Source organism: Saprolegnia diclina, assembly GCF_000281045.1.
Source record: "Saprolegnia diclina VS20 unplaced genomic scaffold supercont1.11, whole genome shotgun sequence".
Lineage (NCBI taxonomy): Eukaryota > Oomycota > Saprolegniomycetes > Saprolegniales > Saprolegniaceae > Saprolegnia > Saprolegnia diclina.
In genome coordinates, this window is record NW_008246078.1 from 190,767 (window position 1) to 203,154 (window position 12,388).

At 57.0% G+C, this 12,388-nt stretch overlaps 11 protein-coding genes across 11 annotated transcripts; 5 read left to right on the top strand and 6 right to left on the bottom strand.

Annotated features, from left to right (window-relative positions):
- Positions 1-55: 55 nt before the first annotated feature.
- Positions 56-557, top strand: SDRG_04438 (hypothetical protein). Its single transcript, XM_008610113.1, has one exon. It carries the CDS (start codon positions 97-99, stop codon positions 517-519), a length of 423 nt encoding a protein of 140 aa, XP_008608335.1. The 5' UTR covers positions 56-96; the 3' UTR covers positions 520-557.
- Positions 558-1,336: 779 nt separating this feature from the next.
- On the bottom strand, positions 1,337-1,663 carry SDRG_04439 (hypothetical protein). The gene has a single exon (XM_008610114.1). It carries the CDS (start codon positions 1,656-1,658, stop codon positions 1,368-1,370), a length of 291 nt encoding a protein of 96 aa, XP_008608336.1. The 5' UTR covers positions 1,659-1,663; the 3' UTR covers positions 1,337-1,367.
- A 1,007-nt stretch (positions 1,664-2,670) lies between these two features.
- Positions 2,671-3,175, bottom strand: SDRG_04440 (hypothetical protein). The gene has a single exon (XM_008610115.1). It carries the CDS (start codon positions 3,143-3,145, stop codon positions 2,750-2,752), a length of 396 nt encoding a protein of 131 aa, XP_008608337.1. The 5' UTR covers positions 3,146-3,175; the 3' UTR covers positions 2,671-2,749.
- Positions 3,176-3,489: 314 nt separating this feature from the next.
- Positions 3,490-3,987, bottom strand: SDRG_04441 (hypothetical protein). Its single transcript, XM_008610116.1, has one exon. It carries the CDS (start codon positions 3,966-3,968, stop codon positions 3,660-3,662), a length of 309 nt encoding a protein of 102 aa, XP_008608338.1. The 5' UTR covers positions 3,969-3,987; the 3' UTR covers positions 3,490-3,659.
- Positions 3,988-4,681: 694 nt separating this feature from the next.
- Positions 4,682-5,145, bottom strand: SDRG_04442 (hypothetical protein). Its single transcript, XM_008610117.1, has one exon. The coding sequence runs from the start codon at positions 5,083-5,085 to the stop codon at positions 4,771-4,773; it is 315 nt and encodes a 104-aa protein (XP_008608339.1). The 5' UTR covers positions 5,086-5,145; the 3' UTR covers positions 4,682-4,770.
- A 1,676-nt stretch (positions 5,146-6,821) lies between these two features.
- SDRG_04443 (hypothetical protein) lies at positions 6,822-7,649 on the top strand (the record flags this gene model as incomplete). The annotated part of the gene is made up of 1 exon (XM_008610118.1): positions 6,822-7,649. One exon carries the CDS (start codon positions 6,822-6,824, stop codon positions 7,647-7,649), a length of 828 nt encoding a protein of 275 aa, XP_008608340.1.
- Positions 7,650-7,948: 299 nt separating this feature from the next.
- Positions 7,949-8,167, top strand: SDRG_04444 (hypothetical protein; the record flags this gene model as incomplete). Its single annotated transcript, XM_008610119.1, has 1 exon — positions 7,949-8,167. The coding sequence occupies one exon, from the start codon at positions 7,949-7,951 to the stop codon at positions 8,165-8,167; it is 219 nt and encodes a 72-aa protein (XP_008608341.1).
- A 39-nt stretch (positions 8,168-8,206) lies between these two features.
- SDRG_04445 (hypothetical protein) lies at positions 8,207-8,791 on the bottom strand. The gene has a single exon (XM_008610120.1). The coding sequence runs from the start codon at positions 8,711-8,713 to the stop codon at positions 8,258-8,260; it is 456 nt and encodes a 151-aa protein (XP_008608342.1). The 5' UTR covers positions 8,714-8,791; the 3' UTR covers positions 8,207-8,257.
- Positions 8,792-9,175: 384 nt separating this feature from the next.
- Positions 9,176-9,694, top strand: SDRG_04446 (hypothetical protein; the record flags this gene model as incomplete). Its single annotated transcript, XM_008610121.1, has 1 exon — positions 9,176-9,694. One exon carries the CDS (start codon positions 9,176-9,178, stop codon positions 9,692-9,694), a length of 519 nt encoding a protein of 172 aa, XP_008608343.1.
- Positions 9,695-9,715: 21 nt separating this feature from the next.
- On the top strand, positions 9,716-10,477 carry SDRG_04447 (hypothetical protein; the record flags this gene model as incomplete). Its single annotated transcript, XM_008610122.1, has 1 exon — positions 9,716-10,477. The coding sequence occupies one exon, from the start codon at positions 9,716-9,718 to the stop codon at positions 10,475-10,477; it is 762 nt and encodes a 253-aa protein (XP_008608344.1).
- A 29-nt stretch (positions 10,478-10,506) lies between these two features.
- SDRG_04448 (hypothetical protein) lies at positions 10,507-12,256 on the bottom strand. Its single transcript, XM_008610123.1, has 6 exons — positions 12,155-12,256; positions 11,440-12,114; positions 11,240-11,393; positions 11,064-11,195; positions 10,927-11,011; positions 10,507-10,881 (listed from the first exon to the last, which is right to left on the bottom strand). Exons 1-6 carry the CDS (start codon positions 12,222-12,224, stop codon positions 10,585-10,587), a joined length of 1,413 nt encoding a protein of 470 aa, XP_008608345.1. The 5' UTR covers positions 12,225-12,256; the 3' UTR covers positions 10,507-10,584.
- Positions 12,257-12,388: the final 132 nt, after the last annotated feature.

Here is a 12,388-nt window from a genome sequence, read left to right on the forward strand (position 1 = left end):
GAGTATGGCAGCAGGCACGTGGCGCATTGAGTGGCGTGCAAATAGACTATTGCATGCGTCCGGTTCGACAGTCGTCAAACTCAACAAACCACAAGGATGATCCGAGCCAAGGTCCTGCCCGAGGTGCTCCGCCAAGGCCTCGGCGATGGCGTCGCCGCCATCCTCCTCATGACCGTCGACGGCGCGCTCCTCGGGTCTGTCGGCGCCATGAGCCCCTCGTCGACGCCGTCGCATGCGTCGGGCGTCGAGCCGGCGGTCGATGTCAAGGTCGTCGGCGCCATCGCGGCCAACGTATGGGCCGAGTACGAGCACTCGGCCAAGGAAATCTTTCCGACCGAGGACCTCCGCGTGCTCTTCCTCGAGTTCCAGAAGGACAAATGCTTGGCGGTCACGTCGGCCAGCGCCGGGTACCTCCTCTGCGCGTACTCGGACGGGAAGGCGCCCATGGGCCTCCTCAAGAAGAAGCTCGAGACGCTGCAGCCGTACCTGAAAGAAGCCTTGGAGAAGATCCAAGTCTAAGCCGCCGCACAATACATACTACGTTTACCCGTCTTCCACGATGCAGTCCGAGACAGCTCGCATGAGCTTTGTGGCCACTCGCCCCTGCCCGTCAATACCCTGCCAGGGACAACCCTTGAGCAGCCTAGCAGCGGCGCTGCCAAGCCATCGTCATGTATATAAGTTCTCGGTTGCCCGGCCTTTCGGGCGCATTCAGACTCTCGTAGCAGCAGCTGCTGCAAAGGCTGCGAAGGAGGCAAGTATGTAGAATGCATCCTGGCCTTTTTCATCGCAGCACTCTGGTGCTCAATTCGATTGAAAGAAAAGCCCACCCAGATGTGCCCAGATGTGGTGCGATCACGCTCCAGATTTCGCAATCGGCAATGTTGTCGTCGTCGTCCACGCCAGAGCATGCCTACAACGTTGCAGCCATTGATTGATCCACAGCCTTGGATTTGTGCTGAAAGGAATGCAGTACCGTTCTCGGTACTTACAAAGGAAACGAATTTGGGACGTTGGCCGCACGACGCAAGGCTGGTCTGTGTACCAAGGAACATAAATATAGTCCTTGGTATAACATACTAGTATCTTGATTGCTCGAAGGTCTTGCCAAAGCCTGCGGGGCCGGATCGATAGTACTGCGTGTGGCTTGTTGATACCGACTTCCTTCGTATCATCTCGTAGCGCGCCTTGCACATCGCACATCGATGTCTCGAGGCCGACTCGTCGCCGCGGAGTGTTCTGCATGCTTCTCAGGAATGACGTCTCTGACCCTTGACCCTCTACCTATTCTCATGCTACACCTTGCGCACTGCCGACAGCAACACCACACGACACGACCAGGATAAATACAATCTACAAGAGGGTGCTTACGAAGTCTGCAAGACGTGGACGAGCGACTGCAAGCGCACGCGGTGGCTTCTTGGGTCTTCGAGGCTTGCAATGACGTCGTCGATTTTGAACGGTGCGATCGCGTCGCCTTCTTGGTGGGCGTGGTCGACGAGCTCGTGCACAAACTGTCGGACGTCGTCGGGGTCCATCTCGCCCGTCCCGTCATCGTAGAAGATGTCGGCCAAGTACGCGTAGAGAAGACTGCTTTGGTCGACCGCGTCCCAATGGACCTTGACGTGCATTGGACTGGACATGGCGGTGGTGGCCATACTTGGCAAACTTGAAAATGATGGCCAACGGCAACGGCAATCTGGCGCCACGATTGTGATTGGCTAATGCGGCGGCCAATCGAATGCGCGCCGATCGATCTACCGAATACGATATCCACATGGCGACGCAATCGCCACGTTGTCGCAGTCCGAGTTCGCAGCGAAAGTTTATGACGTGGAGGGTGCTAACGTGCACCTGTAGCATGGGTGCGCAACCTCCCGAAAGGCTGGTTGTAGCGAACTCTGCGGCCTTCGATGGCGTCGCCGACGAATCGATATACATCTGATCGCACACCATGCACGGTTGGGGCAAATGCGATAGGGCACATCTCGCAATCGTCGTTCGCGTCGTCGGGCAAACTCTAGTTTCTTCTCGCTGATTTCGTTCGTTTGGCAGCTGGGCGTTTCTCATGCAACTGCTAGAGCGATGCGAAGCACCGTTGTCATGCTCGTTGAAGATGCATTGTGAATGTTTATGGAGCCAGCAACCACCGTGTAATCGACGCGGGAGTCAATTCGCATGATCAATTCCTCTTGATTGCACATATTGCTTTGAAAATGAGGGCGAATGCTAGTTCCAAAAGCCTCATCGATCGCGCAATGTCATGGCACAGCGCAATCCAACCGTTGTGGCGGCAACATCTTCATTCCACCGCGAACCAACCAGTACGACGAGCCATTTCAGATAACGGGTCGGGTCGTTAATAGAATACTCCACTCGAGTGCAAAATGTTCGAATGCACTTGGCCATGTCTACCTAGCACGACGAGCTAGCACGACACAAGCAAAATGACAGCCACGTCTACTGAAGCGGTCTGTCTTTTTCGCGGGCGCAAAAACGCGATTGCTCTCGAACGATCTTGTGCATTAGTCGTGTGAGAGCAACTTCAAGCCAACCGTGGGCTGTCGTTGACGTCATCGAAAGTAGTGTGGCACTCACCAATCCGTTTGTGCCCTTTGCATAGTAGCCTCGATCCACTCGCAACCTTAATGAAGTAGCAACTACCAATCACAGAGAGCAAACGAATACTAGTTAGTAGATAGTGTACACTGTTAGATAGATAGTTGGTGCGAGCGGAATGAGCAAAGTCTCAGTCGCTGACGAGGAGGCCGAGCTCTTCGATGAGCGTTAAAAGACGCACGTAGCCTGGTCGACCGCTCTCGCTCGCAAGCGCTTCGAACCCGTCGTCGACGTCGAACGCGTCCATCTCGTTGCCTTCGTAGGCCACTTGGTCGGAGAAGGCGCGGACGAATGCCATGACGTCGGCCTTGTTGAGAAAGAGGTCGCCGCCACCAAAGTAGACGTGGGCAAAGTACGGGTAGAGCGGGCTGTGGCTGTCGAGGCTGTGCCAATCGAGCACCGGCAGCAAACTAGAATTGTTGTCGTCGAGGACGGGCGGTGCAACGCTCATGGTCTGGCCCATCATGCTACTCGACTTGCGCGGTCGCGGGAAACTTGAATTGTGACGGATATCGGCGCTGGCCATTTGGCGTGCGACACTGCGAGCGGGTACATGAGAAAGAATCGAGAAAGGACCATTGATTTGTGGCATTTGGGCTACGCGACGGCATCGCGTCATCACAACGTCGGACCACAGCACGTTGTTGTCGAGGTTACCGCTCTGGAGACCATCACGGGCAAAGGCTGACGTCTTCGGGCTATTCGTATTGGTCGTAGGACTGCCATCATAAACTACAACGCCACAAAAATACACCAGGACGACCATGTTCTCCGCGTGGCTACATGGCTTTGTACGAGCAAACATCGTTTAAGGCCAGCGAAGTCGGCGACGAGGCAGCGGAATTCACTTCTGGACCATGCGGTGGAGTCCCGTCGAGTGCACTGGCACGTCTTAAACAGACGTTCTGGGTCCGACGACAACCACGCAATTCAATTATGTGTTTTTCTTCTCTATTTCCTGATTCAAAGGCCAATTCGAAGCTAAATAGTGGTTGTCGTTGTCACTTTGTGTGGCGTCACGTCCCCGACGGGCGCCATTTCTACTCGGACTGCACGAATACAACTAGCTCTTCGACGAGCGCATATAAATGAATGTGTCCGCTCGAAGACAAGGCGCAGAGACCGGCGTCGACGTCGAAAAGCTCGAGCGACACGCCTTCATTGGTGCAAAATGCGACGAACTCGCGCACAAACTGATGCGCTTCGGCCACCTCGAGCGTGAGGTCCTCGCCGCCGTAAAAGAGGTGCACCAAATACCCGTAGAGGGCGCTGGACCGGTCCAAGTGGTTCCACGACGCAGTGCTGCGCGGGAGGAGCGCGTTGGAAGGAGGCGTCGCCGTCCGTGACATGGCGGTTGGAGATGTGCGGTACTTAATGGGAAGTGAGCCGCCGCTCGGATCTTTCTCGGTGTCATACGTGATTGGCTGAAAAATATCGGCGGCCAAACATGATCCAATCAAATGCGCGGAACTGTTTCGGATGATGCCCACCGTGGCCACATTGATAATCCTGTACCAACTTAGTAGACATGCCGCTTTGCTTGGGCTCGTGGCCGCCGATGTTGTTCTTTGCAAAAGCTCTAAGCATTAGAAGAGTGGTATGATCTCATCTCGCGTTGTGGCGCAGCTCGTCCCGTGCGGGTCAGGTGCAGTGCGCTGTCTTGAAGATACCGGTACATCCGTTGGCCCTTCACTCTGCGTCTTATTGATGATATCCAAACGTTACTCTTGAGACACTGCACGCGGCCATTCCTGGCTCTTCGCGATCGCTCTGACGCCAAGCCCCTTCTGTTTGTGGCAACCGCGCGCTGCTACCACAATGTTGTGCGCCGCGGACTGGCCTCTTCGCGCCTCGCGGGCGAGTCCGAACTCAAGTTGACTTCAACGAACGCTGTGATGTTGCACCGTAGCGCCATTGGTCGTGAATTGTAGTGCTGCGTGCGCTGTAATTCGTGCCAGTACTTTGTAGCGCGTGGTCGTTGGGAGTGGTGGGCAGCGTTGAGAGAGATTTACTGTACTGCATTCCGTCCTAGTGGCCCCACTTTCGAGTGATAACGTCAATGTTCTAGGTGTGGAAAGATTGGTAGTATTTACTTCGTTCATAAATATAAAGTCTAACGATAAAGATAGTCTACTGTGATTGCGTGGACGGCTATACTAGCAGGAGGCAGAGCTCTTCAATCAAGCGTGCCATGCTGATGCGGCCGTCCGCGCGCGTGAGCGCGTTGAGACCGTCCGAGAGGTTGACGTCGTCCACGACGCCGCCTTGGCGAGCAACTTCAACGGTAAACTCGCGCACAAAGGCGATGGCTTCGTCGCGACTGAGGAGGAGGTCGTCGCCGCCATAGTAAAGGTGGGCAAAGTACGAGTAGAGGAGGCTGTCGGGGTGGAGCTGGTTCCACGCAATGACGCTTGGACGCTGCAGTGGCAGAGCCTTGGGCATGCAGAGAAGGAGGTTGTGTTGCATCGTGGATCAAGTTTTGAAATGACAATGGCGCGAGCGTGTTGGGTGAAGGGTCGCTGGACGTACCGAACACCGTCGTGGCACGTCGCGGACGGTTTCATTGGCGCGTCGAATTTCTTTTCGGCCAATCAATGGCGCTGAAATGTTTTTGCAGTGGCCGGATTGGTGGAATCTGTCACACGGCTGGCACACACGCGCCATCTCGGGATCGTTCGTCGCAGACCCGACGGAGACTTCCGCGAAGCCGTCGCAGGTGGCAGCGTCGCAGTTGGGCGTCGCGCTCGCTGGCGTTTGCAGCAGATGATTGAGCACTTGGCTCGTGGAAAGCATCGTGTCGAGGATGTAGCATAAAACGGTGTCATGGCCAGACCCACCGTCAGACACGCGCCAAGATTCTTCGAGATATTTGATTAGGTTTTGCTTGGTCTCGTGCTGGGATTGGTCGAGACGAAAAAAAACGTCAAGTTGATAACGCAGCTGAGGTGGCAGGAGAATTTGCCAGTTGATGCCACTCAGACCATCTCAGTGCCATCAACTGGCGTCAACGTCAGACGTTGATGCCATGTGATGGCCACCGGTCGCGGGTCGCGACACGAAGGCGCAACTGTTTTCCACGTATTGTCCTGGAAAAAGCAAAAAACTCGTACGAAAATGGAGTTGAAACTAACAACAGCAACAAACCTAAGTTCTGAGCTTACGGCTACGGACATTGAAGGTATTTCTGCACCAAAAGCGACGTTGACCACGTCGTTCCTGGATGGTACATGTTTGCAAATGGAGTGGAGCGAAAAGGACAAGGATCTCGACTCGATGCATGCCATCACTCGATGGTGATGATTTGCGAGGATGATTGCTCCATCTTTCGTCCTTTTGGCCGAGGGACATGGCGTGCGAGATTCGAGATAAGCGTCTCTCCGACCAGCAATATATATGGCTCGCAGTGAAGTCGTCAGAGCCATAAAATGCTTGTAAGTGCTCAAACATTCTATGTTTTCAATGGAAGACGCCGGAAAACAGGTCGAGGGGATGTGTCTTTCACAAGCGCGCTTCTCTCTACGGACCCTTGCAGTTTCCCTTGCCGACGCCTCTGCAAGTACCGCGAAACTTCCCAAAAATATATTCGACATCGGCGCTGCTCGCATCGCTCGCTCTCAACTGCTCGGTGGCCCACAAGACGCGCACGTGCTGCCAACGTTCCGCAGCATCGATAATTGGTGCGTGTCGTTAGCACCGCGCGGCGAGACGTAGACCCTCGCCGGCCGCATCAAGGCCATTCGCAGTGGTTCACAGTGCCGACTTTGGCGCGGATGCATCTTCCATGTTTAAAACATCCCAATTTCAAGCGTTTTAAACACTCAGATCTCAGTTGGCATTCGCTGAATTCACTGTTGGTGACGTGGGTACCTGAGAAGGACGGCTCCATGCACCGAAGCCTGGCTTTATACCTTAGCTTGGCTTTATATTCGTGAACATAGTTGGACCTGTGGCTCACAAGTAGTATTCTTGAACGTGCCAATCGAAGGCCGGACAGAGCTGTTGGACAGGTCATGTCGATCGACCAACATTCCTTTTCTCAACCGCGTGCATCGCGCGCGCCGATTGGCGGATGCCACTCAAACTCAAACTCAATTGGCACCCATGTCCGCAGTAATGGGCGAAAAGTTTGACGCCAGCGGCCACTTGGAGCCGTTGGACACGCGACGCGCGGCTCCACATTGCAGTGCATTCCGCAAATGAGCATGGCGTCGACACTCGTACCGCGTTCGCTGCTACTGCTACCGTTCTTTCTCCATGTCGCGTCGAGCCTCAGCGTCGGCGGCAACAGCACGTTCGACAACCAAGTCAACAAGATCCTGCACTGGACCGGCGACGACTTTGCCAGCCTTGGGCTCGGGCCCGAGATCGTCGCCGGCGTCGCGATCGGCGCGGGCCTCCTCGCGACCTTCGTTGGCTACAAGCTTGTGCGGCCCACAATCTTTCTCGCCGGCTTCACGCTCGGGTCCGTGGGCTTTTTCCTCCTCGCCGAGCGCCTCTTTGCCAATGCGTCGTACATTGACACGGCGTGCTGGATCGCGTTCTTTGTCGGCGGCTTCCTCGTTGGTAGCTTTGTGCTCTGGCTCTACAAGCTCGGTATCTTTTGCGTCGGTGCGCTCGCTGGCGTCCTGCTCGCAACCCAAATTCACAACTCGTTTGGGTACTTGATCTACCCGTCGAGCCCCAACACGGTGCTACTCGTGCTGCTCGTGGTGCTCGGCCTCGGTCTTGGCCTCGTCGCGCTCAAGCTCGAGCGTCCGTTTCTGGTGTTTGCGTCGAGCTGCTTTGGCGCAATTAGCGTGGTCTGGGGCATTGGCTTCTTCGCCGGCGGGTACCCGAACGCAGCGTACCTCCAAAAGACCTTTGCCAACGGCGACTGGATCTACCACATCCCGAGCTCGTGGTGGTATTACCTCGCAGGCACCGTCGTGCTCTGCGGCCTCGGCATCGCGGTTCAGTTCCAAGAGCTCAACAAGACCAAGCGCGCCGCGGCGTCTTGCTGCGGTGCGTATGGAGCACGAAGGCCAGCGTGACGGTCCGCGTGTCCACGTTGCTCTGCACGAAGCTCATCGAGTCGCCGATGATGGACCGACACGTCTTGCACTGGAAGATGACCGGGCCGGGCACCTCGACTTCCTCCTCGTCGTCGGCGTCCAGCAGCCGCGTCGGCCTGTTGCCATCGTCGCTCATCTTGGCAAATGAATCCGCCGTGTCTGGATTGGTTGAAATCCAAACATTATGCACCAATCGTGGCCGATTACACGCCGGATACGTATCCGGAAGATTGCAAGTGAGCCAGAAAGGTCAAAGTCCCGTCCCGCATCAACCAGCCATGGGCCAGACCATGGGCTGCTGCAGCTGCGGCCCAAGGACGGACGCGCTGGCGACGCCGTACGATGCGAAAGGAATCCTGCTGCCCCAAGTCGAAGACGACAGCTGGAAGAAGCACCACGTGAGCGGGTACACGGCAGCCATGCTCGCCGAAGACCAGTCCTACACGCCGCCCCGCTTTGTGGGCCAGGTGCCGGCCGAGGCCGCGTGGGAGCTCTGAGACCGCGACGCGCTCAGTACTAGTATTATTTGATGTAGACGACACGTTCATAAGAAAGCACACAGAAAACACTTGATGGTTATGCGACTCCTAGATGTTCCAGCCGCCGTGCGCCGGTGGCGCGTCAAACACCTGCGACGAGTATGCGCTGCGGTCATTGCTGTCGGTGTACGAGTCGCGGCTCGGCGAGCGCTCGGCGCCACGCGGCGTCGTGCCGTTCAAGCTGCTCACCGAGCCGTACGAGTGCTGGTCGTCGTACTCGCGGCTGCTACTGCTGCGCGAGAGCTCGCGCTCGTCGACAAAGTCTCTCGCCGAGCTGAACGGGTCGTCGTCTTGGTCGTGGTACGTTTGGACTTGGGACACGAGGAGGCGCTCGTTCTTGCTCGTGTAGCTCGAGCCCGAGATCGACGACGTCGACGGGAGCACGTGGCCCTTTCGGTCGTCGGTCGAGTCGAACGTCGCGCGCGCGTCCTTGTCAAGGAGCTGCTCCTTGAGGTCGCTCGCGTCCACTTGGTTCTTGGCGCAGCAGCAGCACCGGGCACCCATGCTCGTCTTGTGAAGGGTCGAAAAAGATATGTGGATCCACGCCAGAGCACTTGACGTTTGTATGAGGTTGAAACCCTATGAAACTGCAGCCTTTCTACGCAGTAGCACCGAGCGGTCCTCTTCGCTACCAAGTGTCTTGTGCCAGGAGCCGTCAGAGTAGTGCTGCGCAGGTCGCACTACCTACATGAAAGCTAGGGTGCACGGACACGATCGTGACGCCTCAGCGTGCCACGTCATCGAGACAGGATCGCGCTCTCTGACGCGCATCACGAGTACCACATGGAAGGGACAGTCATGTCGGCCGCCAATATACTCTCTTCCTGTCGGACTCGGATCAAATGGCGTCAATGGGCGTGAAGAGAAGACTCACATGTGGTCCAGAGAGCATGAGCAACCACCCTTTACGGAATGCACGTTGACCTCGTACATGTCATTTTCGATTTCACGCTAGCACTGCGTACCATGGTCCGGCTCGCGACGATGCTTCTCAGCCTTGCCTCGGCCGTCTATTCGCAGGCGCCGCTGCAGTTTAGCACCCCAATGCCCTACGTCCTCACGCTCAACGGCAGCGGTCCCGTGACGCAAATCATCTCTCGCCCGCGGGCCACGTCGCTCTCGGTGCACATTGCGTCGATGCGGCTTCCGCCGGGCGCGACGCTGACGATCGGTACCGAGGATGGTCGCGATAAAGTCGTGTACACGGGCGACCTCGACGACGTCGACTCGGCCGTCTTTACGCAGCCGCGCCTTCTTCTCAACTACTCGTCTCCGACGTACTCGACCGGCAGCAGCGCGCCGATCGTGACGATCGACACGTACTTTGCTGGCGGCGCCAACGCTGGCGGCCTCGAGTCTATCTGCTCAACAGCCGGCTACGCGTCCGTGGGTGTCGCTTGTTTATATGCTGACGCGGCCAAGACCGCAGTGTCGAGAGCCGTCGCGCGGCTCGTCATCCGCGGCAAGTCGCTCTGCACGGGCTGACTCTTTGGCACCGGCGGCTACATGCTCACCAACAACCACTGCGTTCCGTCCGATGACGACGCCAAGTACGTCCAGGTCGAGTTTGGCGCGACCTGCGCTAGCTGCGAGGACCCGAAGAACTTTGTGCAGCTGGCGTGCAAGGGCACAATGGTCGCGTCGAGCGTGACGCTTGTGGCCACGAGTCACGCGCTGGACTTCTCGCTTGTCAAGCTCAACCTCTTCCCGTACATTGGGGATCTCTCGAGCTACGGGTATCTCCAAGCTCGAGACAGCGTACCCGTGCTCGACGAACCTATCTGGCTCGCTGGGCACCCGAGAGGAAGCCCGATGCGCATTGCGAGCACCACGGACGGGGGCGTGCCGGGGACGATTGTATCAACCAATGTCGCCGACAGTTGCTCGACCAACGCTGTCGGGTACCTCCTCGACACCGAGAGCGGGTCGTCGGGCTCGCCGGTCCTGAGCACCACGGACAACAGCGTCATTGCGCTCCACAACTGCGGCGGCTGCAACGCCGCGACGAAATCCAACGGTGGCATCCCGATCGCAAGCATCCTCGCGTATCTGCGAACCAACGGCATCCCGCTACCGCCCAACAGTGTCTCGGCCACGCCAACGCCAACGCCGACCATGACGCCTGCTTCGACGAAGACCCCCCCACCCCCGACCCAAACGAAGACCCCGACACCGACCCAGGCCCCGACTCAGAATCCGACTCAGAACCCGACCGAGTCCCCGACTACTCCGACACCAGACGTCGTCCCCGCCTGCTATACAGAGTAGCAAGAACTCTTATCAACATGCGACGACGTGTTCCAGTCTTGTCGATGCAAAGAGTGTGGGGACAGGCGTTCAAACTCATTGTACGAAGCGAAGAGGGGAAACGTGGACTAGGAGAAGAACTTTAGTTTCTTGGCGGGCGAGTCCATCGTGTCGCCGCACTGCGCGTCATTGTCTTTAGAGGCTTTTCGGTTCTTGGGCGGTAGCCGGTGCTTCCACAATGTGCAGTTGGCGAGGTACTTGGGGCACTTGTCGTGGCGGTTGGTGCCATTGCATTTTTCGTTTTTTGTTTTTGCAAAGCCTTCGCACCACGTCCACTGGAAGTGGTCGCAGCTCTTGATCTTGGGACCTTCATAGATGCTCGGGACAACCCGGACGACGACCGGTGCAACGTCTTCTTGCACGTCCTACATAGCTCTTCGGTCTCGTTTCCGAACGAGTCGCCTTCGTACCCGCGCGTCTTTGGTACTATGCTGCTTGCGCTTAATCTCCGTACACCGATTGCAGATCTGAAAGGCATTTTGAAATCCCTCCAGCCTACAAGAACGTAGTGGCGACTCATTCCAAGCTTCTGCAAGTGCAGTAGTACGTGAGGGGCTGCTGGCTGTCGGCCCCAAAGAGCGAGTAGGGGAAGGGTTGCGCGTTGATGTCGTTGGGCGGGAAGAGCGTCATGAGGTTCAACGGCGCGTCTTCCTTGATGCGGTGTCGCTTCAAGAGCACTCTAGTTGCATGAACATCAGGAATCCATCGGATATTGCAGCGTACAAGAGTTGGGCGAGCAGCATCGTCTTGGTGAGCGGGTCCGAGTACTGAAAGAAGATGCGGTTGAGCTTTTGCTCGGCCACGTCCGGCGACATGGACATGCGAGGCAGCGCTTTCGGGGTCCTCGACCGAGTAATTGTGCGTGCGACCAGCGTTCCTGCATACGTGCACGTCATGATTGCCGACTGGGTGTTGGTTCGCACCTGGGTATGTCGGAGATATGACTGCGTGCATGGTATACGACGCCCCCGCGTTGTAGCTGCTGTAACTAGGTGGCTTGGACTTGTCGTAGCTTGGCGTGTTGAAGTACGACGGTAATGGTACATTTGGCGTGCTGTGCGGTGCCAACATGCGGTTGCCTTGGTATGTCACGGCAGGAGGCATCGTCGCCGGCGCCGGAATGTGAATACTGAGCGTCGGCTTTGGCTCGTCGACGGCGACTGGTGCGGTGGCGTCCGAGTAGAGAGCGCTGAACATGTCGAGCATCGCCGGCAAATCAGCGTCTTCGATCTCGGGCTGGGGCGACTGAAGCAGTGTCGGGTTGTTGATCTCGATGGGCACGGGCAGCGGCTCCTCTTTCACCGAGATCCACTTGTCGTCCATCATCTCGTTGCTGTCGTCGTCGTCGCCGTAAAGTGCTTGCTCGACAGCGCTGTTGGTGCTGCTGCGTCGGCTGTCATTGTCGGGCGTCACTTCGACCTTGATGATCAAGGTCTCAGGCGGCCGGATCTCGTCCTCCATCCATTCGTCCAGAAACGAGATGGCGTCGCCGTGCTTTCCGTGCGGCTGCTGTTGCTCTTCGAGCTCGCATATCTGACTAATGGTCTCGCACAACGTCGCCGAGTCGGCCATCAAGACAGGGTCGAGCATCTCGACGTCTAGCCACTTGTGGAGCGTATGTAGGGTCATGGCCTGTACCTTTGGAGCTGTCCTTGCCCTCGATGGCGTCGAACGTCTCCATCTCGAGGAGCTCATGGGCGTCGGCCATCGTGCGTCGCGCGGTCCGTCGCCTTGCGCCCGAAACCCGCTCTGCCGATGAAACACATTGCGCTCTAAAAATAGAAGACTCTGTGATTGGACAAAAAGGAGACCAAACCGCGCTGCGATTCGAAGAAAAGCGATTCGAATCTCTCGTTCGTCATTTGGATTGGC

Bases quoted from the DNA above. Each gene is read 5' to 3' on its own strand.
- SDRG_04438 (XM_008610113.1), top strand. From the start codon at position 97: ATGATCCGAGCCAAGGTCCTGCCCGAGGTGCTCCGCCAAGGCCTCGGC.
- SDRG_04439 (XM_008610114.1), bottom strand. From the start codon at position 1,658: ATGGCCACCACCGCCATGTCCAGTCCAATGCACGTCAAGGTCCATTGG.
- SDRG_04440 (XM_008610115.1), bottom strand. From the start codon at position 3,145: ATGGCCAGCGCCGATATCCGTCACAATTCAAGTTTCCCGCGACCGCGC.
- SDRG_04441 (XM_008610116.1), bottom strand. From the start codon at position 3,968: ATGTCACGGACGGCGACGCCTCCTTCCAACGCGCTCCTCCCGCGCAGC.
- SDRG_04442 (XM_008610117.1), bottom strand. From the start codon at position 5,085: ATGCAACACAACCTCCTTCTCTGCATGCCCAAGGCTCTGCCACTGCAG.
- SDRG_04445 (XM_008610120.1), bottom strand. From the start codon at position 8,713: ATGGGTGCCCGGTGCTGCTGCTGCGCCAAGAACCAAGTGGACGCGAGC.
- SDRG_04448 (XM_008610123.1), bottom strand. From the start codon at position 12,224: ATGGCCGACGCCCATGAGCTCCTCGAGATGGAGACGTTCGACGCCATC. The intron at 12,115-12,154 runs GTACAGGCCATG...ACAAGTGGCTAG, and splicing joins GGGCAAGGACAGCTCCAAAG to ACGTCGAGATGCTCGACCCT. The intron at 11,196-11,239 runs GTACGCTGCAAT...TCATGCAACTAG, and splicing joins ATGCTGCTCGCCCAACTCTT to AGTGCTCTTGAAGCGACACC.